This window comes from Hermetia illucens, chromosome 3 (assembly GCF_905115235.1).
Source record: "Hermetia illucens chromosome 3, iHerIll2.2.curated.20191125, whole genome shotgun sequence".
NCBI classification, from domain to species: Eukaryota; Metazoa; Arthropoda; class Insecta; order Diptera; family Stratiomyidae; genus Hermetia; species Hermetia illucens.
In genome coordinates this window covers 158,244,819-158,272,339 of record NC_051851.1, presented here as the reverse complement: position 1 = coordinate 158,272,339, position 27,521 = coordinate 158,244,819, and the positions used below count along the sequence as shown (strand labels likewise).

The 27,521-nt window shown below is 44.5% G+C and overlaps 1 protein-coding gene across 1 annotated transcript in view; it reads left to right on the top strand.

Moving 5' to 3' along the window:
• Window positions 1-27,521, top strand: part of LOC119653070 (roundabout homolog 2) — a 245,393-nt gene that overhangs the window by 199,083 nt on the left and 18,789 nt on the right. The window contains exons 4-12 of the mRNA XM_038057550.1: window positions 2,297-2,581; window positions 2,833-2,973; window positions 3,406-3,537; window positions 4,433-5,367; window positions 17,520-17,639; window positions 18,011-18,233; window positions 18,406-18,501; window positions 18,594-18,834; window positions 19,129-19,289. Of these exons, the coding sequence (XP_037913478.1) occupies window positions 2,297-2,581; window positions 2,833-2,973; window positions 3,406-3,537; window positions 4,433-5,367; window positions 17,520-17,639; window positions 18,011-18,233; window positions 18,406-18,501; window positions 18,594-18,834; window positions 19,129-19,289 (2,334 nt within the window). The remainder of the gene's footprint in view (window positions 1-2,296; window positions 2,582-2,832; window positions 2,974-3,405; window positions 3,538-4,432; window positions 5,368-17,519; window positions 17,640-18,010; window positions 18,234-18,405; window positions 18,502-18,593; window positions 18,835-19,128; window positions 19,290-27,521) is intronic.

Below are 27,521 nucleotides of genomic sequence, written 5' to 3'. Positions count from 1 at the left end.
TTCGAATCTTGTGCAGGTAGGACTGAAAACTTCCATGGCTAACTTCTCAGTGGTGGTGGAGTCGTCAATCTCACCATCTTGACACATCTTGACTCATTTTGCCAAGAGAATTGCCACTCTCTTTGTGTGCGTTGCTGTTCTTCACGGACAGGCACCTCTTTTTGGCCTTCATCCTTTCGACTCTAAATGCCTTTACGTTCAAGGGGAGGGGGAGTAACCCAAAGTTCCCCGTCTTTGCACTTGGACAAGGCAATACGATAAACCTCCTTGTCATGGGCATCAACACTGTTTACTCTTTACGCTCTGCCTTAGAGCGGGGTCATTGCTCGCTACTTAGCACTAGATAAGCTTTTACCCCCGCAACAAACTGCGCTAGCACTCATGAGCAGTTGTACGCTGTACTCTGCAGATAATGTTAGCCGCGTCCAAGCCCTTTCCAATTCCGCCCTCAAGACTGGACACCCCTCCGAACCCACCTTGTGTGCGACGATTTCAGCAGATGTGCCACGATCCTTGCAGAACGCAATTCTCTTTTATGTGACGTCACTAAGCGAAGACTTGTAACGAACCTGATGATATATACGCCATGCGTGATTCCTAGCTGGGTATCTCTTGCCTCTGGACGTTCACGTTTTATGGTCTCCTCCACTTCGACCTTTTTCGTGAAGCAGTTAAGATATCCTCTAGTAGCCCCCCACCGGTTCGCCGAACGTACTATTCCGGGTTCTTTTCGAAGCTAATTCAAAGAAGGCTCCGTCACCCCCGCTTTCTGTGTAGAAGACGCTTCTGCCTCAGTGTCGTCGGGCTTGATGTTGTAGCATATTTCGCTGAGGACTCCCGCAAATGTCTTGCCCCCAAGGGTTTAATGAACAGAGCCGACGTTCTAGTCCTTCTTTTTTTCCTCCTCTTTTCTGTTCTGATGTACTATTCGTAGTCTTCTTATCTTTCCACAGACGGGTATCTGACGGTATAGCTTGTTGTTTTCTTTTGTCTCCTCTTTGCTTTCTCTTTTGGGCCATATGTGGATAAATCCTTCTGAAGATTCTTCCTCTTTCCAATTTTTTTCCCAGTTTGCTTTACAGTGGGGTCTCTGCGATCCATTTGGCGTTCTACTTTTCGCACGTCTTCTGCTGTTGTTCATGTTCTCCTGTGGAAGCAAATGCGGTGCAGTAGTTCCTCCATTTCCATTAGCCCGTTTTCACGTCTTTGTTAATGTTCTTATGGAGGAGCGTTGCCGACCGCATACGCATCCTCACTGTCGCGGATTTCCTCATCAGGTTTTCTGCTTCAGCTCTAGTTAAGATAGTCGACTGCACTTCTACTCGACATGCGTCCGAATTCATCTGCTCAAGTTTAGCAATTGTGTCTAGGCTTTTATTCCGGAATTGCAGGGTCCTCGACTTGCCGTTCCCGCACGGGCGATCGCTTTAATTTGCAACGTTTCTTTTTTACTTGGGCGTCCTGATATTTCGTCGGTGGGGAAGAGGCAACGAGGGGCCTCTTCCCTGTTATCCCAGCGATATTTTGAATTTTTTTGTTGTTCTTCATGGGAATTTCATCAGGGCATCGTGTGCAAGGAAGCGGGTCGCAGTAGTCAGGAACGGATGTTCTCTTGGAAACAAAGCCTCTAGCCCAGTTCCCTGATGCCTGACCTACCTCTAGATAATCCCAGAATCCCCGGTGTGCCCATTCAATGCACACTACCCGAGTAGGGTTCCGAAGAGGACGGCTCCTGATACACGTTACAACAACCATCTCGGCAGAGCTAGGCCCACATCACGCCAGAGAGCTGTCGACGGTTCTGAGGATTACCAATGTATTCCGAGGGATACCGGTCATTCGCGGTTCGCTCTTCACCGAGAGGCTTACTCAAGACGCAGTTAGAGTGCCAGCAGGGGTTCAGAACTATCACTTATTCGCGTCTCTACCCGAATCGTGAGTCACCCGTCAAAAATCGTAGACGACCTCTGAGGGGCAAGTTTAAGTGTTAGCCCAAAAGAGTAGCCCATGGATTTGAGAAACGGGAGCAAATTCCTCAGCAATTGATCCCATCCACCATTAAGTCGATGGCGGACTCAGGGCTCCCTCAATTTCAAACAAAAAAAAAACCCTGAAAGAATCGTTTTTGTGCTCTCTATGTAGTTAGTTAGAAAATGTATGTAATTGGAAAATTTGGTGGAAGTCATGCCACCATTAATGGAGTCAGAATGGCTATTTACAGCACTGTGTGAGCCCTTCTAAAATTTCTTTGATTTTCAACCAATTATGAAGTCTAAATAATTTCTTTCTTTTGCAGTTCTCCGGGAAGATTTTCGCTTGGAGCCGCAAAACACTCGGGTGGCGCAAGGTGACACTGCTTTGTTGGAATGTGCACCCCCGAAAGGCATACCTGAGCCGGTGGTAAGTTGGCGAAAGAACGGGCAAAAGTTGGAATTGGAAGGCTCGAAAAGGTTGCGTATAGTGGATGGAGGCAATTTAGCTATTCAAGATGCTCGACAAACTGACGAAGGACAATATCAATGCATTGCTAAGAATTTGGTTGGCATCAGAGAGTCGTCCGCAGCAATTTTAAAAATTCATGGTGAGTGGAATGAGCTACGGATCTCCGTTTGTTTATCCTCTTAAATGCTAGACTCGGTCTATCTATTTTATGACATGTTTTCCAGCTTAAGGATAAGATTTATCGCTGGTCCCCATATCCTTTGCCCATCCATGTCATGAACTCTAATCGTTCATCCCAATCATGAATTACGGAGAATGCAAATATGTACATTTCTCTTTACGTCAGAGAATTCCATCTAATTAACCCATTCACATTATCATCTATTCCAGTCAAGCCATTCCTGATACGTGGACCGCACAATCAAATCGTGGTGGAGGGTTCATCCGTAACATTTCAATGTCGAGTGGGCGGCGATCCCATGCCCGATGTGTTATGGCGACGCACAGCATCAGGCGGTAATATGCCGCTAGGTAGGTATTACCATCTAAAGACAAATAAAAGATAAAGATCCCAAAGGACGAAAACGAATTGCCACGTGATGTTGTCGTAACCTTCGTTTTCATCCTGTCGTGAGATGGTGAGTTAGGGATGAAATATTGGGTACTGTGAGCCAGCGCTCTCAGAGATAAGTAGAGAGGACGATTAAAGTTTTAAAGGGATTTCGAAATATAATATTTGCTTGAAAAAAAATTGAGTTTTTGAAAATCGATACTGAAACGGATACAAGCCGCATCCAAGATACAACTGAGAAGTTCCCAGATATCAGCAACCTAAAACCCACAGAATAATGTAGTAGTTCCACTAAAATTCGTTTCTGGTTTTCCCTTGCCATGGAAAATGTATATTTACGTCTCCGCATGCATACATATACATACGTTAAACAAATTATGTTTTCCTTACAGATAGGGTACATATCCTAGAGGACCGAAGCCTCCGACTCGAAGGTGTCACTCTAAATGACGAGGGTGAATACAGTTGCGAAGCAGATAATGTGGTCGGCTCGATATCGGCAATGGGGACCCTAACAGTTTACTGTAAGTTATTCCCATTTTCATGTTTATATGCTTTTAAAATGCCGTCTCCATTCGTTTTCTTCCTTATGACACAAACACTCCCACCTCACCCCAACGACTTTCTATTCGGGAGCAGTCCTTTTTGATTTTCCGCCAGAGGAATTTTTTTCTTCCACCTTTTCCTTTCTTATGTAAACATTCGAAGGTTCATGTGCAGAGCCTTTGGATATTCCCGGCGTTTTAGTCTCGAGTCCTTTTAAGGCTCATCCATAAAAAGAGCTAATGTGCAAACGCACTGTATGTGCGGATTTGGTCTATTCAAAGGTAATAGCTTTTTAAAAGCGCCTCTATTTCTATGGGGGTGTGTTGCGACTTTTTTTAAAAAAGCAGAAAATGGCAGCAGCCTACGCCCTAGAGGCTTTCAGCCCCCAAAGTCGGAAGATTGAATGTTCGAAATTAAAAGACATACGCTCCCAGTTGCGTATGCAGCCCTGAGGGTTGGAGTGCAGCTTCAAATAACACTTGAATTAACGCAAACACATGCTAAGACCGTCTCCAAGGGAGATAATTGAAATACAACAAAAAAACAATCTCCATATTTTAGCAGATGGTTGAGCATGCACTCATCCTGTTAAGGAGCTTAGTTCCATATAATGAAGTTGCTTGGAATGGAGCACGATATGCTTATTCATTGAATTTTCCAGTAACCAGGACTTGCACTACAGCCCCAAATAGCCCACTATCACTATCATCCATCCAAGTAGCATGCTTCCTCCGACCACAAAACCATATTCAAATACTCTCTGACAATTTCTTGCTTCTGAAGCCTTGCATCACAGCAAGGAGTGCTCTATTAAATTCTCCATTTCTATGCTCTATATTCCCTTACTAATTCCCACATCTCCTTCCATCACAGCTGCACCGAAATTTATCATTCATCCAACGCCACAATCCCGAGAACCACCATCGGACGTGTCATTTGAATGCAAGGCATCGGGTAACCCGAAACCAACCATGTTCTGGTCGATAGAAGGAAACCGCTCATTAATTTTTCCCGGGACGAAATTGGACCGTTTCGAGACAACATCAACGGACGAGGGTCTGACTATTCTTACGTTGCCACAAATCAAGCGCACGGATGACGGGCTTGTAGTTATTTGTAGTGCAATTAACCCGGTCGGGTCAATCAGTGCTCGTGCCCGTTTAACCGTCACCTCTCAAGAGGACCGGCCACCCCCTATTATTATTTATGGGCCGGCGAATCAAACGTTGCCGGTGAAATCTATAGCGGTCCTCAATTGCAAGGCGACCGGCACACCAAAACCGATTATCTCTTGGTACCGGGATGGTATTCCGGTCGTTGCACAACCTGGAAAATCCAACATCACAGAATCCGGCACTCTAATTATATCTGACTTGGACCGGAACGAGGATCAAGGACTGTACACATGTGTGGCGAGCAGCCGAAGTGGAAAGTCCACATGGAGTGGATTCCTGCGTCTTGAGATACCAACAAATCCGAATATTAAATTCTATCGAGCGCCGGATATTTCAAAATTTCCCAGCGCTCCGGGAAAACCTCAAGTAGTGAATGTGACCGAGGACGCTATTGCGATAATGTGGGAGCCGAGCAGCAAACCTGGAGGTTCGGAGATTATTGGATATAGTGTGGAGGTTTTTTCGAATAATATGACCAAGGGATGGGTACCGACCGGGACGAAGATTATGGAAAACGTTTACATCGAGACAGGACTAACGTTTGGGGCGAGCTACATGTTTATTGTCCGGGCTGAGAATTTGCATGGACTTTCACCACCGAGTCCTATGTCTGATGTCATTGTTGCCGGCAAGGTAAGTGGTTTGCTTAAATTTTAGGGTAGTTTTAGATAGTGTACTTTACCATGCATGACATCGTCAAATATGGATTTTAATGGAGCTATTGAGGGACATTTTCAAAAAGTGTTTGAACTAAAAATGGTTGAACGAATTGGAAGATTATCGTGACACCTGTTCAACTATGACATAGTGACATAAAATTGACATGACCCTGTTATGTGACTAGACTTTCTCAATATTAGTGGAAAATGTAGTTATTTAACATAATAAGGACAAATTGAGTTTGATATAGGCCGTTTCCTAGGATCCTGCGACTTATAGGAAAATAAATTATGTTGACTTCTTTTTGAGCTCAATCGTGAAGGACTACACTATTGCTGAAGATTATTGTTGTCATTGGAACCTTATATAGCGCGTAGTATTCACTAATTTTCCAACTTAGCTTCTTTACAAATCTACAGAATAAGAAACACTAGACGTGGACCGCTGTAGACTCACTGTGAATTCCATTTCAGGCTATAGCCAGCCTAGCAAATATAATTGGTAAACCCTTAACCGTAACTAAGATAATGAGCCACGAACTGGTTACGTATTTACGTTCGGGAGGCTAGCAGTTCCTCACAGCTATTCAAACGATTTGATATCTCTGATACTTCAAGCTTCAAAGAATCTAAAAATTTTCTTCCAAGGGTAGAAGGTACGTAGGTTGCAGGGTAAAAAACAATTTTCCTAGTCTGAAATTTGAGGAAAATGAGCAGCCATAAATTCAAGGCCTCTCACCTTCTTCCGCACACTCGCCGCAGCAGGAGCATAATCAAAAATGGTTTCTAGGTTCCATTCTCACCTTTATATTCGAGGGTGGACCAGTAGCCAAACTGAAAATGCGCTGCTTGAAAAATCGGCAATGCAGGCTCACCAAGTGCTTCAACAGATCCTCAGCGAGGAACTCATGAGCGGCACATAAGCTGTCCAGTAGTTACTCTTGACCTTGTTCTCTCTAACCTTTCTGTATGTTATCTTTCCCAATCCCTTCATGCTCCGTCTTACGTTACCCCTGACGCACATCATCCTGCTCTCGAGTTCGATGTTCAGATATCCCGACTCCACTCTCCTGTCGCTCGCAAGCCTACTAAGTTCAACTTCCGTAAGGCGAACTTCGAAGGTCTGAACTCAGCACTGGGGTCAATCGACTGGGTCCCCCTGCTCTGCTTCTTCCTTGTTACGTTCCCACCTCTCCTAAGTGCTTACCCTCTTACCCGGGTTCTCCACTGAAATTCACAAAAAACTACGTCAAAAACAGACTGCGAGAAAGAAGTTCCTGTCTTCTAGAAACGTTGCTGACTTAGTTTTTTTCAAATCCCTTCGTTCCTCGGTCAAATCCTTAATACGTAAGTCCAGACACGAATATTTGTCCAGCGTGAAAGACTCACTAAAGCGCGGAAATCTGAAACCTTTCTGGTCCCACATTCGCAACTCCCGCTGCCCTGCCCAGTTATCCCCTCCGTCCATTAAATTCTTTGGCTTCTCAGCTAACTCCCCCCAACTATCTTGTGATTTACTCTGCCGCTACTTTTCGTCAGTCTATGTTCCTCCCCCTTCCTCCGAATCCCTCCCGATAGCAGATGTAGCCTGCCCCGCATGGCCTACCATTCCCCTTCTTACCCCTATCCTTGTCGAATACCTCATTGGCGAACTTGATGCCAAGGTCGGACCTGGCTACGATGGTCTTCCAAACCTCTTTTTGCTCAAAACTGGTAAGTCCATCTCCCTTCCCCTATCTCTTATTTTCAATAAAAGCCTTGAAGAGAATCATTTTCCCAGCTTATGGAAAGAGGCTCTCATTATCCCCATTCACAAAACTGGCAATCGTTTGCTTGCCGAGAATTACCGTCCCATTTCCCTCCTCTCCTCCTGTTCCAAAATCCTGGAAAGATATGTCAGCGACTGGTTGTCCGCCCACTTTAGCCAACACATAGTGAAAGAGCAACACGGCTTCGTTAAACGTAGGTTCACTGCCTCCAACCTGCTTTGTTGCCAAATGTCTAAATTCACGGCAAGAAGTGCATACCATTTACCCTGACTTCGCGAAAGCCTTCGACACTGTAAATCACAAGATACTTCTATTCAAACTCTCGTCCCTAAACGTTCCCATACCACTTGTTTTATGGCTTGCCTCTTACCTTTCCAACTGATCCTGCCGCGTTTCTTTTGATGGCTGTATTTCCTGCTCCTTCTCCCCCACTTCTGGCGTCCCACAGAGGTCTATTCTGGGTCCTTTGCTATTTTTATTTTTTATTAACGACCTTCCTCCCCTCCTTACTTGTCCCTGTTTGCTCTATGCAGACGACCTTAAGCTGTTTTCCGCTATATCGTCGCCTATGGACTGTGTTTCCCTTCAGAATAACCTGGACACTCTGGTTCGTTGGAGCTCAACTTTAGCGCTAAACGTCAGAAAGTGTCACTCTATGTGCTACTCCCTAAAATCCTCATCCACTTCTTTCTCCTACTCGCTTGATGGACATTCCTTATCCTGCTTGAATTCCACTCAAGACCTCGGAGTCACTTTCGACAATAAGCTGCGCTTTGACACCCATTGCCTCGATGTCATCAATCGAGCAGCAAAATTGTCAGGCTTTATTCTTCGCTCCTCCTTTGATTTTGACTCCATCCAACCCTCCTTAGCTCTCTTGAAAATGTGCAACGTAAATTCACCCGTTCCCTCTTCTTTAAGAAAAGCTTCCCTCGTGTGGATTACCCCTCCCGCCTCCGCTTTCTAAACCTTCCTTTCCTACAACAGCGTAGATCCTATCTGGATCTATGCACATTCTTTAAACTTTCCTCGGGCCTGATGGACTGCTCCGCCGCTGACGAGCTCACCTGCCGTCCTGCGTCTTATAACACACGTAACGCAGACATTTTCAATGTGCCCTTCGCGGAGCTCGAAGTCTATTTTCATTCCCCGATTCCCAGGCTTTTATATATATTATAAAATTATAATGCAAAACAGCTTGGTCCTTTTAACTTCCCTACTTTAAGTAGTTTTAAACGTAAGATAAGTTTTTTGCTTTCTCCTCCTCCTGAGGACAATAATTAATTGGAATTTTCTCTGTTTGTTGTCCGTTAATTAAATAAATAAATAAATTAACAGCTTTAAACGTGGTGAGATGAGTGTTGAAAACCATACTCCTTTTGGGCGCGTAAATTCAGAAACGTCAGGCGTAAATTGCCAACTGATTTTGTCGGAAGATTTGCGCCAAATTTGTTCCATGTTTTTTTGACCCAAGATTGAAAAACACAATCGATTCGCTTTAAGCCACGAAAAATGGGGATTCAAACAGATCCAAACTATTTGTCCAAAGTTATCACAGGTAATGAGAGTTGGATTACCTGTATGACCCAGAAAACAAACAAATGTCAAACCAGCGGAAAACTTCCAATCCCACGGAACACAAAAAAGCAAGATAAATGAAGTCGATTGTCAAGACAATGACCATCATCTTTTTGATATTTGAAGAATTCTGCCTCTGCAATTTGCTTCCCCGAGCCGCACTGTTGAGTGACACTTTTATTATGCATCTATAATACGTCTGCAAGTCTGCGGAGCAAATCCCCGGAACTTTGGCGGTCAGCTTTCTGGTTCCTTTTCAACGATACCAGACCCACGACGTGACGAGTAAGTCGCTCTCCCTCGGATACATCCTTCTTGTAGTAGGGGAGTCTGTGTTACTTTACTACTAGACTAAGGGCGTCCAAAAGCACATGAAGACGGAAGCAAAGGATCGTACCTCTTCAAGTGGTAAGAAGTCACGGACTTCGAATTCGCGAGTTTGAGAAATCAGGTCATGGCTGAGGAACGGAGTTTGGGGGCCTCACTGGATTCATATTCCCCCACGGAGAAATCTGTGGCAGACAGGCTCTGCACTTCAGTGAAACTTGACTACAGTTGGCCTGTCGGTGAAACTGTTGCATAACTCTTCCAAAAAACGGGGGAGGAAAGCTCGTCAAAAACAAACTTCCGCTGTAAAAGAAAAGGGACTGCAGCCCTACCTTTCAGAACTTTCTCATCCGCTTCTACCAAGAAAAGAAAAAGAAAGGGAAGCTGGTAATGTGGACGTAACTAATGTAATTCCAGTATGTGGAAACAGATCCATCCAGCCCAGACACCGTGAACCTGAGAGGGTTCCCAACCGACGGTAACAGAAGGCACTGCGAAAAAAGACGAAATTTCTTAAGAATGTAGACATGGTCGTTGCTATACAGCCAAGTGTAGCGATACCAAGGGAATACGCACGCAAGAAAGCGGAACTTTCAGCAGAAGGCGAGGACAAACTGATAACCCCGATGAGATCCACGATGAACTACACTACACTTATGTCTACAAACATAGGGATCAGTAAAATTAACCTACATATTCTTATTATTTATGATGGAGGACTATCCTTACATATTTCTGGTCCAACAGTCATAGGTTAATTTTAACAAAATCTATGGTATTGGGTCAGTAAAGGGGACTAGGATCTTCTTCGATGAGATATCCTTGAAACCAAGGGTCTGTGTCCTGATATCAAAATTGTTGGAGACAACCATGCTAAGACAGTTTCCAGGACCCGTCACGGCCAACTTACCATACCAAGTTAATGGTAAGAGGAAAAACGTCATAGTTACCTCGGCTTACTTACCTGTGTTCTCCACTGACGCAAGAACTAAAGGATCTGGTAGTGGCTACAGAATCAAATAACCTTAAACTCTTAACAGGTTGTGATGCGAATGCTTAGCATATTTGTTGAGCCAGTAGCAAATGCAACTCCAAGAGGAGACAAACTGTTTCATTTGATCACTTCAGCTTGTCAGATGATAGCGAATGAAATGTGCGCCCCACGTTCGTGGGCCAAAGAAGAAGTGAACTAATTGACCTAACAATCTCCACTTCTAAGTCGTTAGAGTTGATTAGAGACTGACGAGTGCTCGATGAAGTCTTACTCTCAGATCACCTTTACTTAGAATTTAGTCTGACTATTGCAGGAAAACAGTTGGTAATACTGAGAACCGTGGTTTTGTTGGTGTGTATCTTTAGCCCGAGGTTTGTGGCCCGACATTGAATTCACCACGTCCTCGATAATAAAAAAATAATATTGGTGACAAAACCTCGGAACTACACCTGAGATTTAGCGCCATCGCATGTCGCTCTGATAATAGCTATTAGTTTTTTTAAAGCCCTTCCTAAAAAAGGCTCTCCAAATATACTTCCTCTTCACGCTATCGAAAGCTTCCTCGAAATCAATGAAGAGTAGGTAAAGCGAAGATCTAAACCCCACTCACTGTTCGCTAGGGTATTGATGTGGTCAATGCAAGAGGATCCGGAGCGGGTACCAGCCTGCTCTCTGTCGATCAAGATTTTAAGATGTTCCTTGATGCTCTCCAGCACTACTTTAGCTATTAGCTTTGCGAAGGCAGGGAGCACGCCAATATCCCTTCAATTTTCACACTCAAAACACTCAACTCGCCTATTTTAGGATCGTGACGATCATCCTCTTCTTCCACTCAGTGGGAAAGGTCTCGGAATCCCAAGATTTCTGTACGAATGAAGGGAGCAAATCTGCAGAAACTGCAGGTGCAGTGATAAATAACTTTGCGGAGAAACCGTTAAGTCCAGCAGCTTTACTAGGTTTGAGTGCATTGATCGCCGAAGTGATTTCTCTTCTGCTTGGAGGAATAGTCCGTATCTGCTTGTTACATTGACCAGCCATTTCTTCAACAAGAGGAGGAACTTCACCAGATGTAAATCGGAGTGAAGTGTTCTTTTCATGTCTTCAGTTGTTAATCATTGTGGATGAGAAGTCCACCGTTGACGCAGGACCATTGAAAGTTTTGCGACTATATGCAAGCTCTTTCGTGATCCGGTATTCATTGCGATATGCGGAATCTTCCGCTTCCTTGACCAGTGCAATAGCAAATTTTCTCTTGTCACGGCGTACACTATGTTGAACTTCTCGGGATATCGCGTGATATATGAGTGACCATCAAATGGTGATCCCTTCGAAGCTAAGCCCGGTGCTGGAATAATACGCCACCAGTGACGAGGACCTGGAACCTGCAGGAATGGATGAACGTCGCACCATTACGGTCGCCAAGACCGTGCTTCCCCATCCCATGTCCGAGGTGTTGCCAGATCTTGCCTTAGCATTCTGATCACCCATCATGAACACAATTTCACCTTTGGGAAGCCTCCCTTGAATTGCGTTTAATTACTCGTAGAAAGCACTCGTCTCCACTATATCGAAGGTCTCCGTTGGTACGTATCATTGTACAATTGTGATGCTCCTTAACCTGAACTGGAATCTTGCAGTTAGAAGCCTGTCAGAAACCGGCTCCCAGGTCAAGAGAGCACGCCTTGCAGAAGGCATCAGAATTCACCCGACACCGGAATCTTGTCTGCTAATACTTGGCTTTTCAGAGTACAAAAGCACATTGCCGCACGAGGGAGAGGAGTATTATCCAGAGTCCCATCATCCTACTTCGCTTAGGCCCAACCTAGTCGACTTAAAAAAGCCAATTCTTATGATAAGTCAAGAGTGATTTGTGACGATTGCAGATAGAGTCATCCTGGAATACTGTAAAGAATTCACCCGTACTACCGAGAAGGTGGCCCTTTGTAAGGGCAACCCAGGGGGGCTTACAGCTGCCAAAGGTGGTTAGTTCACCCACAGCATAATTTTGCAGATTGAAGTTGATTGGTTGCCACATAACCATTCCACCTGCCGCTAGTGGGCGACAAATCGTTTCACGTTTACTTGCGGCCGAGGCATAGTCGGTTGGGATAAGAAACGGCAACAAAAAGACGACACCTAAGGAAGTGGCGGGAAGGCACTGAGGGTCAGAGCTTATGCGGTGAACCTGCAGGGGGTGGTGTGCCTTTAAGGGTGCCCTCTAAAAAGGAAATGAAGTAGGGAGTGAGGAGCCCTAAGTGTTCCAAGCACGAGCTTAAGGTGGAAGTGGCCCCGATATTGAAACCTTGTTCTATCGACGGGCTGATGCAGCAGATACATGAGAACCATCCCAGTGACGACATATCGTTCAGGAGGTTTAAGAAGGAGGACGAGATCATAAATTGTTTATAGGCTGACATCACCTTAGCAGGTGTATGCTTAGTAGCTTAGTAACTAGGCTAGATTGCGTGCTTCAGGTGCCTGAGTTTCATGTATAGAATCGCTGTCTGCAAGATAATAGATAACGTGCGTGCTCGCTACTCGCAGAGTGGCCATAAGGTTTCATCCTGCAACAAGGAGGTATACTGTAGGAATTACGCATTCTGAGGACTTCTGGTCGACAAGTGCTCAGGTCGATATTGCGCCATGCTGTCGAGGAGGTGGTTAATGTCAATGCTCGACAAGGAACGCCACGTCATTCAGATTGCTACAATTGAATTGCGTAACTGCCGTGATGCATTAGCACCACCCTGGGTGGTCAACGGTTGCCTCAGGAGCTTGTCTCTAGCCAAACAGGCTTTCACTGTTAAAGGGATCGGCCAGGCCGGCCGTTGTCTTAAATGATACACGTCTAGATTAGATCTTTGTTGAGAGTCTCACTAATGAGTGGGGTGGATGTATCTCACTCATGGGGCTTTTAGGGTAGTGATTTTCTGTAATCATGTACTTTCTGCCTGTAAACGACTTGGAGCAGTATATCCTGTACCTGGGTGAGGTAGCTCCGTGTTTTCACGGAATATTTCATCCTATTATCTCCTGTGGCAAACTAAAAATACCCACCGTACATTTTACCACAGTGCAATACGGGGGGAGTACTATTCAAATGATTGTTGAAGCACAATCTGTTTTGTTTGGATGCCCTGTCAAATGTTTATAGTTGTGACATTGCAAATGCGAGTGTTGCAGCAAAAGGACTAGTCTAATCGTAGAGACTGTCGGATGGATGCAATATTAGCGGCCATTTTCTTATTGAGGTCGTGCTGATGGATGGGAATGTGAGCTTTGATCGAAAACTTACGCCGATTAGATGGATTAAACATGGGTGGTACTAGGTGGAATATGTTCCTCGGATGAGGCAGTTAGAACGCCGCTCTCCCCTCTCTAGTTTGCGTGTTTGTCAATGGATGAAAAAATTGAGTTGTTAAATGAGTAGATGTGTTCCAGGATACGATGATGGCGTACTGAGGAAACCTGAACGAAAAGCTCCGAAGTATGTCCAGTGGTGAACAAATGCTCCCTGCAGTAAACTATGTGAAGTCCTTTGCCTCAGGAAGAGACTTCAAAGGGCGCATTTTCAAAGTGCTGTTGATCCTCTTGTAAATTCGAGCGAGGTGTTTTATCTTATTAAGAGTTGTTAAGGCAATCAAAAAAAGGAGACTGAAGGCGTTTGATCGGTGAGCATAGCGGTGACCCTTGAGAAAGGTTCCACCAGATATACAAAACGAAGCCTAAGCTGACTAGATTTGGTAGTGTTTGCGCTTCAGTGACGGTGTGGCGATCGCGCTGAAGGGGGGGTAGAAATTTCTCCTCTGCATTGTTGTAAGATCAAGGTGAGCATGGCGAGGCTCAGGTCTTGGAAGTCACCTAACTGGGATGGGATGACTGGCCAGATATACAAAGCCATCTGGCGAAGCATCCCAACTGATTTCCAGGGTCTATATCATTGTTGTCTAGAGGACTGCTTTCTGAGAGACTGTGGAAGAAGTACGTCCATGGTAGGACAACATTCTTTCAAGATATTAATGGAAGAACTATTGGGTGAGCATAGTCCGGTGGTTGAATGCTTTGCTTACGCGAATTATCTCCTCCTGCATGTTGAAGGGGACAGCTGCCATGAGCTTGATCAGCGGAATACTAAGCCCATGCGAATCGCTAATGCGTGGTCTCTTGAATTTGGTGTTGCGATTTCAACAAAAAAAAGTCGCAATCATACTCGAAAGTATCGTCGTCCGGCTCAATTCAGTTGAATGGAGCAAATTTAAAATACCACTCGAGGAACGCATGTGCTTGTACCCGCACCTAAGCGAACTCACGACGCGTTTAACCAAATTCGTGTGTATGCTGAGGGGTGTCATGAGGTGTGATTGGGGTCTAAGGAGGAAAGTTGCTAGATCCATATATCTGTCTTTCTTGGGGCAACTGCTCTATGTCTATCAGTGAGTGGCATATTTACGGTGCCTTTCTGTATTTCCCACGTTTTCGACCGACGACATGGTGGAAGAATTGGGTATTTCTCCACTTGACTTAGAAGAAGTCTAGCTTGACCTGGCCTATAAAATCAGGAGAAGCGTGCCTTTTGCTACAAAACGGACTTAGCTAATATTGATCCAGTGATGGGGTTAGGGCCACTTGCGGTCATTGATTGAGTTTAATATCCAATTTTTAGCTTAGGAACGAAAGCAGTAAAGACCGAGTGACATATGAGTACATGAAATGAGTGTCTGCTAGAAAACTTTGTCCTCGAGATGATCTTCTTTCTGATTGGGCTTGGTATTTTGAATGAGTTTCTCTTCTCAAGAAACCTTGCTTCCAGTCAGGGCTGTATTGTGTGTGGAGTAGATTCAGAGGACGTGTTTCATGTAGTGAACGATATCTATAAACTAAGCAAGTACCTTGCCAGAAGTAATACGCATCGATCCGCTAATGCACTTTCGCGTGCTGTCTTCTGGTGCCTGAAGGAGTACCTGGCTGCTGCTTCATCTGTAGTAGGAGAATTACCCATAGCGTTCGTGGAGGACAGACACCAGTTTCATGTGTTTGGTGTTAGTGCTGTCTTGTGATGGCTTATGTGCTGTGTTGAACCAAGTGTGGTAGTTTATTGGTGGAAAGGTTTCGTTGCAGTTATTCCCATCGGTCTGATTTCAGTCACCTCATTGGTGGATGCCGATCCCACGTACTCGAGGAGAATTACTCCCGATTTTGCAATGCGATTCAACTGTAGAGGTTTTTCTCAAGAAGCTTCACTGGAGATGGCACCATAAGAACCAGGATGGTCTTTTGAAACTGTGAAGTTGTGCTCTCAGCCTGGTTTTTTTGCGGTTGGGCCTTGTGGCTGAAGCGTAGAGTTGCGTTGTGCAACTCGGGCCCCGTGTTGGATAAGTTTCACAGCTACTGATATAATGCTGAGTTTGCCCACATTATAAGCAAGTACCACGGTGCTGGTAAGTCAATTCGCGTCCGAAGAGGAACGTAGGATTATGCCTACGCGGCAGGTACTCACGTCGGACCACCACGGTCTTCATGATCCGGCTTTGTCTAATATACGCGCGTCTTCGGAGAGGCAAAATTTACGGCTACCGAAGATCACAGAGTGCGCTTAGTCGTTGAATTTATTCATATTGGTATTGCGTTACAGCAGCAAATTTTCCACAAACTATCGGTTTCATCCTCTATAGGTACAGGTCACTTTTCTCTACATCCCAATTCAACTTTTTGAGAACACCAAGAGGGATCGACTTACCTTGATTCTCTCTCTCTGTGTCATCTTGACGAAGACGAATAATCCTGACCACGAATTAGATGGCCTATTGCCATGAAACAAATACAATCGGTAATCTTCATTTCTGGCCGCAAGGTATGTTCTACATAAAGCAAATGCCCCAACTTACGAGCAAATTTCCGAGCAGCCCGCCTCTCTCGTTAACCTATGAGTGCCAAACTGTCAGCCTTCAATATATCTGCGGTGGATTTATAACAGCATATTATTGGATTATAAATGGTATGCTTCCGAAGAGATTCTACTGTCGGGAAGTCGTGGTTGGAATTAAGTTTCACTTTCGCGGTGAACCTATTTTCCCCATTTTATCAAGTCTTGTGATTTTGTTTCTTTACATATCTCTCCGCCTAGAATCGACCTTTTTCTCTTTCTAGCTTTAGGTTACCTGCCCCCTTCCCTTTTTCTTTGCGACTATTTCATGACAGTGCGATGATTAGGGAATAGAGCCACCTAAACCTTGCTCCTGTCCCGCCGCTGTGAGCTTGTCACTTAAGTTTCTGCCTTCCAGAAATCTATCTGAGATTGTCTAATTCAAGACTCTCTCCCTTTTTCGTGAGAATAACGATGAAGACTCTGGAAATTTAACGTACATACCTGCTATATATAAATTTTGCCTTAATTAATGGATAAGGCCTTTTTATAAGGTACATTTCCATGTACTGAGCCGAGGTAGAACTCTGCCCGCGATATAAGCGTAACCACAGTCATCGGATTTTGGATCGCATACCAAAATAGCACAAACACAGGTTTTCAAAACATCCATCTAATACCTCCAGAAGGATGTGGATTTCGCTTCACTCAAATTTCTCTTCCATCACTCCCCTTATTCATAACATGAATCGGATCCTACCCCTTTAAGTCAACCCTGCAGAATCCTTTTTGATGGTAGCACAACCCTTTCTTTTTCTCCATACTTGTTCCTACTTTACATTACAAACCTTCTTTTTTGCTGTACCTGATCATACTTGCCTGTCATACCTATCAACCTGGAACTATTTACATATATTTGGTCCCTATTAGGCAATCTTACAATCTACCCTTCTCGCTTCTGCCCTCTTAATCTCTGTTACCTGTATCAACGCAGAAGCTTCTTTGATGAGCTGCTCTGCCATTTCTGAAATTATTTCCAGCAAGCCACTTCGAAATTCACATAACAAGGATACTTTCGAGGCTCCTGTCATGAAGTTAAACAGCTACCTTAATATTCTAATTCCAAGGCCATGCTGATGTTGTATAATAGTATGCGGAAGTTTGGCTCCTTTCACTTTTTATCTGTTCCTTACTTTAAGGGTAGGATAAACTGGCGACTTTCTCGTCCCTCTAAAGACAATAAGTCATTGGATTTTCCTTCCGGTATGTGGTGGTTAAATTAATATGGTCCATAATGGTAAGACTCTTTCCAAAACCAGAATAATTTGAACCTGAACACTTGATGACAGTACCTGACAAGAATACAAAATAGTGTAATGGAATACGGACACAAGATGAACATCCTTTTATGAACCAACAATGCCGATATCTGAAACAAATACGGACATAACGAAAACCTAATTTCCCTTCAAAATTGGGCCTCTTCAAACACAATTTACTCTAAAGTATGATGTTGCATGGCATGGTATAATACACTATCATATCCTATCTAATTTAGGACTCACTAGAGCCTCACTTGTCCTTTTCTCCAACAGAGCGTCGTCGAAGAGGATGTCAGCTTAAATGAGGCTCAGGCAATTCTGTCGTCAGGTGATGTCGTTGAATTGCTCGAGGCAAATGCTACGGATTCAACCAGCGTACGTCTGGCATGGGAGGTAAAGTATCTTAACTAGTGCAACTTAAGCTTTAAGAAGTGATGCCATTAAAGAAATGAGAAAAAGTTTCCTTCTTCTATTCTTCCCATCCGGTCCTCTCCTCAACACTACACTAAAGCCCCCCAAGACCAGAAATCCCATAAAGAACATTCAAGTAATTTATATCTTTACACCTTCCTCCCCCAGCTGCGGGACATTTGCGCTAGTATCGCTGGCACAAAGAACCCGAGTTGGTGTAATTTCATTTTTATAACCCTTGAAATTCTTATAAGGGTTCTCACAAAGATTAGTTTTGTTTGGGAGAAGGGGCTGTGAATGCCACCAAGTTCAGAGTTGCGGGGCTCTAACCCATATTCGTTCAATCATTTCAGATCGTAAACGGACAGTATGTTGAAGGATTTTATATTTATTCACGCGAGATGACGACTAATGGCAGCTATAAAATGCTGACCGTTCTTCATGGCGGTGGTGCGTCAGCGTGCACAATTACAGGACTCATGAAGGCGACGGAATACGAATTCTTCCTGGTGCCTTTCTATAAAGTGGTTGAAGGCAAACCGTCGAATTCGAGGCGTGCCAAGACATTTGAAGATGGTGAGTATTTAGTATCTCGCAGGAGCTATAATGTGGACTTTCCTTGAATTCATATTAGGCAAAGCTCCTTTTACTTTAATCGGCTAACATAACATGGATTCCTCCTGATCTAAATCATAACATTCTCAACACGTGTTCCAGCTCATATTTCATGAATTTCTTCCTATTATAGTGCCCAGTGGAGCTCCCTCAAACATGGAAGCTGTCCTTTTCAATACAACAGCAGTTTATCTCAAGTGGCAGCCCCCAAGCAATAGTTCCTTAAATGGTATGTATTACCCAAAATCATATCGAATATCCTCCGGACTTTCCGCTGAATTAATGACCATCCCACCATAACTTCCCATTCATCTTTTCCAGGTGTCCTTACCAGTTATCACGTCATCGTTCGAGGTCTGGATGCATTAAATATATCCCGAATTCTTACAAATATGACAGTTGAAGCGACTACCCCATCCCTCCTGCTTGCTAATCTGACGTCAGGTGTGACGTACTACATTAGTGTAGCAGCTGCCACTAGGAAGGGTGTCGGCCCATTCAGTCAACCGGCCACACTCCGTCTCGACCCGAAGACTAAAAAATTGGATCAAGGATATACTCGGTAAATACCCTGCGGAATTATTTTCCACCCCAACTCCTGGTCTTTGAGTGGATTTGCTCGGGACCCAGTCAATGTCGCTGTTTGTTGATTGTTGCTTGATATCATGTTTGTTTGCTGGCTTGCAAAACTTCCCTCCGTTTTTATAACGAGTGTAGTAAAGGAAAATTGCCAAACATGATAAGAGGGACGATTATACAAATGGCATGTCTTGTTGCCCTGTTCACCTTCTTAAGTGGTTGTATCGCTCCTATTCAAGTCATCCTTGGGGTTTCCCCTTTTTTTCGTTTCGTACAGATATCCAATAAGTCGGAATATATCTGATGACTTCCTAACCCAGACGTGGTTCATCGTGCTCCTCGGATCTATCATAGCCGTCATAGTGTTCCTTTTCGGCGCCATGGTACTGTTCAAGCGATATCAGTTTATCAAGCAAACATCGTTGGGGAGTATACATGGTAAGTATGAGATGTCGTTTTTATTGAAAATTTGTATTCATAGTTTCCAGATACGATTAGGGAGCGGTTGGTGATATTGTGATTCTTAGAACTGTTGACGTTCAATACAACAAAGTGGGTGGTGTAATTTCGGTAAATCTTGCAAAATCATCCCGCTTTAGTCAGACATTCTGCGAAACGAACGCTTTTATTTATTGGCACACATAAATTTGTATAACAAATAAATGCAGAAATTATACAAAATATGCCCCAGAAATATCTCCTCGTATACTGCGCATAATGCATAAATTTTTGCAGATTCTCTTCATTTAATTAGGAAAGATAAATTAATTTAGCTATTGCACCCCCTCCACGCTATAGATCTTGAAATTCAGTAGTTTTAGGGTTTTTTTTCTGAATAGCTAACCAGCGAAGGTAAATGGAGCTTACATTTAATAACCGCCATATTTGAAATGTAATTGTGACAGTCGCTGACATCTGTCATTATTGAAGTTTGTCATTTCATCATGAATCGTTCATGTTGTGGCATCGTTTGGAAATTGAGGAAATATTTTATCAAAATTTATGATAATTTCTCCTATGTAGGGTCGAAAATCATAAACGATAACAGCTACAATGACGAAATCCGCGCACGCTTGTTGGCAGCCAACAGAACCTATTTCAGCTTACAAAAACAGTTCCGCTCGAAATGTCTCACCATAGGGTCAAAGCTCTTACTGTACAAGACTATGATCTTGTCAGTCCTTACGTATTCCTCGGAGACTTGGGTTCTTAGCAAGAAAAATTGCAAACTCTTGGCCGCGTTAAAGAGAAGAGTCTTCCGAAGAATTTTTGGCCCCCTGCATAAGGATTCCGTAGCCTACATAATGACGAAATCTATGAGTGATACCATGACCTTCTGGTTGTGGATAAAATCCGGCTCAACAGGTTGCGGTCCTAGGCAGTCCTAGCCCGAATACCCGTTATTGTGCCATTGATGATGATTTCGAAACGCCTCAAAGCCACGGAAATGATATAGGGCTAAGTTAGCATATCACGAGCCGTGAACACTGAATGAAACAATCAAGCAGTCAGAATTGAAGCAACATAAGAGCTCCGCGAATGAAACCTGAAAAACATTAAGGTTGCGAATGTTGTGCGATGCATCACGGAACAGAATTTCGGAGGCTACAGAGTTGTCCATCAACCCGTTACAAAGTTTGAAAAGGAAACATTCATCAGCCAAGGATCTTCGAGATGATAGAAATGTCAGGTTAGGGAAAACCAGATGATCAGAATATGCCAAGTAGAAAAGGTTCTTTGTTGTTGGATTCCGACAAATTGGTCACAGTCGAGAGACCTATGCTGCTCTTTCAAAGGGGAGGAGGAAAGAATGGGTATAGGCCCGTAGTTTTCGGCCAGATTAATATCACCGTTTTTTGTGTAAAGGAATAATTCGAGCTTCCTATCACATATCAGGAAAATATCCGGCAACAGCTCTTGTTATAAATCATAGTAGGGGAGGAGAGAGAGATTCGAAAATGGACGTATTCAGTAGAGGAATAGAAGATACACTAATCGAAGAAGAAACAGTTCTCCTAGAAGATCATCCAATCCAATCCAGCGGAGGAAGTGGGAGAAGAGCATAAATAAATATGAAACGGCATTATTAGTTGCAATTATCCCAAGTTGAGGGAATGAGGAAAACCACAGTTTGCAGCAAGCAAGCTTCATAATATATCCTGCCCGCGTCGTTACAAATCCCAAAACTTCACCTAAAGGCACACAGTGCTTACCGTTGTAGAAAACCCTTCCAGCATGACTGGAACTGACTTGAGATAACACATATACATGTATGGGACATAGCGTGTCAACAATGTCTGCAATGTCTGAATTTCTGAAATACTTACACTCGTCGCTCCATTCGTCGATCATTCTGGGATAGTGGATTCCCTGCATGTGACAGTGAGAAATGGAGTTGTAGCTATTTGGTATCTGCCTACTGCAGCTTCCATCTTAAAATTAACAAGCGCACGGATGTCAAACGCTTATGCCGAAGCTTTTCACTAGAGCTTGTGTTGAAGCGGAGTATTCTAATGACGATAGGCAAGGACGGTTTGGCGAAGACTTTTATATTTTGGGTAGAAAGGACGCCCAGATATATAAACTGTTTTGCGTCCCTTATATTCTCTCCTTGCAGGTCATATTGAGTACTTCCTTATCCAAATTCAGAGCTTTGTTGAAAGCTATTAGCTTTTGCGGAGGCCCAAGTATACTTGTTCATCAGCAGATATTCAAAAAGTATTAACGTCGTCAGTATTGCATGCTTTTTTCACTCAGGCATTTCTTCATGCATTCTTGATTATTTGCGGCTTTCCCAAGTAAAACGGTTGAGCTATTTCGGAATTCAACGACCATGCCCTTTTCCAGTCTCAAGTTCTTAGTATTCTCGAATAAACGAAGATTTGCAGGAACTGAGGAGATTACGATGAGATGTTTCGTGGTGGGTCTCCAAAGCCAACAATTTTACCCGACTTGGGTACAGTAGTGGACAAGACGACACGAGGCTCACGAGACACACTCTTAGAACATAATTTTCAAATCTATTCTATCCTGTCAAAACTAATCTGAGATGTTGCCTGGGAAGGACACTTCAAGCAAACTGTTTGCCGTTTCTTTATCGCCTTCTGTACTTATCGTTCTGTAAACTTAAGTAACTAATGGCTACCGTTCCTGAAAAAAATTCACTTCAACTTTAAGGTCGCTTCAAGCGAACGATTCTCCTCGTAAAAGCGTCTGCCTAATTATTATTAGTCGGCTCTATGCTCTTCTTTAAAGCTGTCTAAGCCTCTCGAATAGCTGAATTAAACTTCAGAGCCGTGTTTTGCGAAATCCGAGTTTCACCATTTGGTTCACCCTACTTTGGCTTATTTAGTGAAAAACTCTTTCTTACAGACTTGTTGCAATTATTTGGATTGCTTAATAAATTTCAGCGCTGGATTTGATGCGGCTGCCAGGGATCGTAACTCACTTGATAGTCTCGACCTTCCGACAATAGCCACCATATCAGGAAATGATATCGTAATGTAATGTATCGTTTACGCGCAGAGCATTGGACTTCCACGACCAACTAAACACCTCCCCATCGTCAGAGAGCCAGCCTGGAACCATTTCTCACATTACTTCGAGCTAGCGCCCGAGCTTTCTCGCCTTGCGGAGCCTTCAAAACAGAGGATTCCTTTCACCAACGGTAAGGTCAGAGGAAGAAGGGAACTGTAGGTTCAAGGAACACCCTGCCATTCGGCCCCTCTACCGGTTGAGCTCTATCTTCTTTGCAACGAGAAGAATCCGAATGTAATGTGCAACACGGCTCCACCTATCATTACTCCTCAGCATCTCATCAATGTTATCTGGAGAGAGATCCTCGTTACGCGTTGCATTCGAGAATTGGTTTCCCTCTAGAGTCGGCGCGAGGCATGCCCTATTCAAGTGCCCTGGCACTGAAGGGACACCCGGCCAGTATCCGCCCCTCCGTGCCCAAGATAGCGTCCTCCAGAGCATAAAGCTTGGGTTGAAAGTCAGGCATCGTCTCATTCGGTGTTAGATAGGCATTGAAAAACGTTACCCCTAGACACCGAATTCTGACATAGCCATCCCCTTAGCCTTGGCCAAGAATCCTAAGATGAGTTCGTTTCGAACCTAGATGGCGGCAGTGTCTGATATGTTGGGGTGCCATGAAGTTGAGCCCTTGTTTTGGTACTGTTCACTCATGAGCACTAGATCAGCTTTGCCCTCCGCAGCAAACCACTCGAGTAAATCATGAGCTATTGCACTCTGGCACATACTGATCTTTAGGATGCGGATCATGTTAGCCGCGTCCTAGCCTTTATACGTTCTGCTCTAAACACTGACACCGTCCCGAACCCGCAGTGTGAGAATTGTTCTCAACAGATGCGCTACGATCCCTGCATAGTCTTTTCTTTCGCAACTTCCACCACAAAGAGTATTGGTCTCGGGAGTTTGCGGAGGTGATATCTGTTTTCGGCACAATTTACTTCATTTGAACAAACATCATATTTAAAAAATCAGTTGCTCCTCCCTCAGTGTTTTTATTCCCCTTTCCAGAAGTGGTGGTGGGATTCCTGCTAGTCAAAGTTCGAAGAATTTGTTCGCCCCAAGACGGTACCCTTCTGAGTTATGGTGTCACCAGATTCGAAATAAAAACAAATCCTGGCGGAATAGAGTGCTCCCCAGAAATCAACATTTTTAATATTAAGACTAATTCTCAGCAGTCACTAAAAGCAAATGAAAAAGCTAAAATCAGTTAACTCATTTCTAAAAGGTGAAACTTTGGGAGCCATAAGCTACATCTACGCTTTATGGCTGCTTTAGTTGCTTCCACGATTTTCCGAGAAGCTTGTACATTGTTCTTAGATAACCCGCCCGTCGATCATCCTGAGATATTGAGCTCCATTATGTGGCACAACACGTTGTGGAGTTATCGTCCTTCCTTGATGAACTCTCCACTTCTGAACTATCCACTGCCATGCTTTTCATACGCCGACCCAGTTCTCTACGTCAGAACACCCGATGCCAAGAAGCAGCTATGAATTGATAAAAGCAAACATGGAGCTTTTGGACAACGATGGCAGTCATTTTACGTATTCTTCTCATATTAGCTCGCTAAGAACACTGATACGGAGCAGCCTCAACTTGATGTTCGTGTTAGGATAGTTGCATTTCGAAACTTGAGAATGGGCAGGTCACTAATTAACAACCATCGAAACGTATGATTAGTACAGTGGAATCCATTATTCCGGAATGGCCGGAGAGTGATTTTTCCTGGAAATGACTAAAATACGCGCAGAGCTACGAAGGAGGACTGAGGACAGAAGAAAAATCCTTTCAAGTACATTTCCAGAAAACGGTCAATAGTAAAAGTTAATATATTTGGAGCGCGTAGCTCTAGTTCCCTATGAGACCATGGAATATCCTTTTTGAGAAAAAGTAAAAGGAATCTAAAGTTTCAGCACTCACTGCCTTTAATATGGGCACTATATTATTCTACTACTTTCCGATGATCACAAATTTCCGTGACTGTGTTGCGGCACATCGGAGGCGCGAACCGCTGGCGGCAGTCGCGCCAACTTGAAGCGCACCAGGTTCAACCACGCACTCATTACCTGTCAGTGAGTGAGGAAGTAAAGCTTAATCACTTGCTGAATGAATTGACGTTAGGCGGCCGTATCCCCAGCCAGTTGCTACGAAAGATGAAGCAGCTGGGTGGGGATAAGGTCGACTCTTACTTGCTAAAGTCTCTGGCTGCAAAGACTCCCGGAGAGCACCCGCGCCATCTTGGCCTGCGCGGACTTGGGATGGCTAGAGATGTTGTCCTCCATGGCTGACAAAGTAGACGAGGTGTACGCTCGCCCTGTGGTCGCGGAAGTTTCCTGGGACACATTTCAGGAGAAGCTTAAGTCGATGGTGACAACACTAGCCGACGTGGTCACAAAGCTCGCCGCGATAATTGTTACTTTGCGTTCGGGAGGTAGATTTCGAAAGCAATCACGGTCGTTCGGGTAGTCGCACGCGGGGATCCTCATCCGCTTCCACGATTTGCTGGTACCATCATAACTACAGAGCTTCAGCGACTAAATGCACATTTATCTCAACAAAAAAGTAGACTCGCTGGGTGTCTTGGCGACGGCTACCTGAAGCGTAGTTCCACGTCGCCTTACAATCTTCGACCCTCTTTGCTTTCTGGTTGATACGGGCGCTAAGGTGTTGGTTCTCCTTGTACACCGTCCGAACACCCTAATTCCAGAAAATCTACAACTGGTGGCCGCGAACTCTTCTCCCATCCGCACCTATGGCTAAAGGAAGGTGGACGTGAATCTCGGACTGCATCGGACGTTGTCGTGGCATTTCATTCTGGCGGATATTAGCATGCCCATATTAGGAGCAGACTTCCTGTGTCACTATGGCCTGCTGGTGGACTTGCAGAACAAAGCTTTGATAGACCCCGCGACCTCATCACAGACGTCAGCAAAAATTCCTATCTGTCAAAATGACACTCTTTCTATAATTTGCGAGCATGTTGCCGAGCACCGCATTCCCGCACTCCTCAAAAAGTGTCGCAGCATTATTACGGAAAGTAGTTTCTCTAAGCCGGTTAAGCACGATGTGGAGCACCACATTAACATTACCGGCTTTCCAATCTTCTCAAAAGTGCATCTACTTTCACCCCAGAAGCTTGCTGTTGCGAAGAAAGAGTTTGAAAGCTTGATGAAACAGGGTATCTGCAGACCATCGAATAGCTGTTGGTCCTCTCCACTTCATTTGATCCCTAAGCCACACGGCGAATAGCAGCCATGTGAAGATTATAGGCGTCTGAATACCCAGACAGTTCCAGACCGATATCCCATTCCACTCATCCATGATTTTGCACACTTGCTTACGAAATGCCATTTTTTACGACCTCGGATCTAGGCAAAACGTATCACCAAATCCCTGTCGCTCCCGAAAATATTTCGAAGGCGGCTATTTACACACCTTTCGAACTCGTCCAGTTCACCAGGATGACTTTCGGCTTGTGTAACGCTGCGCAGACTTTCCAGAGGTTCATCCACTCTATTTTACGAAACTTTTCTTTCGTCTACATGGATGATGTTTAGGTCGTTTCCTCTTCAGAATCTGAGCACTTGGAACATCTCAAGTGCATTTTGCAACTTCTTCTTGAGGCCGAACTTGTCCTAAATGTTGGGAAATGCAGATTCCTCCAGAAGCAGATGGAACTTCTCGCCACTTAATAACTTCTGACGGTATCCAACCTGATCCAGACAAGGCTGAGGCGATAAAGAGTTTTCCCATACCAACCACGATAAAGGATCTGCGAAGGTTCCTAGGCATGCTAAATTTCTATCGTCGTTTCTTGTCCAAGGCCATCACCACCAAGCGATCTTCAACGCTTACTTGTCTGGGTGCAAAACTAAAGACTCCCGCGAGGTATCGTGGTCTGCTGAGGACGCTCATGCGCTTCAGTCGGTCAAACAACAGCTGTTTGATGCAACACTGCAGGCATTTCCTTAGCCAGATGCATCCCTAGCGGAGTTCGTCGATGCCTCAGATACAGCGGTATGCGTTGCTCTTCACCAACGGGTGAATCAAATCTTGCAACCGTTGAGCGTCTTTTCAAAGCAGCTCAACCCAGTTCAACGCAACTACAGTGCTTACGATCGTGAGCTACTCGATGCGTACCTCACTTCAAAATATTTCGGTTTCTCGCTTGAAGGCAAACCGTTCACCCTGTTCACGGACCACAAGCCCCTTATTTTCGCGCTTAGGCAAAAGCCCGACAAAGCGTCTACTCGCAAACCTCGTCACTACTTCTGATATTCAACACTTGCCTGGAAAAGACAACGTTCTTGCAGACACTTTGTCGCGAATTCCGGAGGTCTCAGCCCCACCGCAGTCGATTATACGACAATCGCCGAGGTACAAAGAGACGACGCAAAGCTTCAGAGCCTGAAGGCAAATTCCAACCACAAATTCAAGGAGTTTGCTATTTTTTGCTCAAACTCTTATTTACTCTGCGAGACCTCAGATGAGGGACCCAGGCTATTCATTCCGGTCTTGCGCATCCACGCATCAGGATGACGAATCGTTAACTACTCAAATATAAAATAAATATATTCTGGCTATCCATGAACAAGGATGTAAACTCTTGGGCCAAACAGTGCATCGCGTGGCAGAACAGCAAGGTCAACAAGCACGTTCGAAAGGAATTAGGTGTATCCCCTAGGTAAATCAAGGGCTTCCACACCATCCATCTCGATCCCATCGGCCCTTTGCGAGACTCACAGGGATTCAAGTATCGCCCCACAATCATCGACAGGTTTTCGCGGTGGCCTGAAACAATACCTCTGTCTGACATTACGGCACAATCATGTGTCGAGGCCCTCTGTCGCGAGTGGATTCCGCGCTTTGGTGTTGCAGCCATTATCATCGCGTGCCAGGGAATCCAATTCGTATCTACTCATTTCGGGGAGTTAGCAAAACTCCTTGGCTTCGTAGGACAACTGCATACCATCCACAGTCCAGTGGTATGCTGGAATATTGGCATTGGACGCTGAAGGCCGCCTTAGTGGCTCGCGATGCTTCGTGGTGGTCGCGGTCCCAGCCATTCGTCATCCTCGGCCTACGTACAATCCAACGAGATGAGTTCACCGCCAGCCACGCGGATTTAGTGTACGG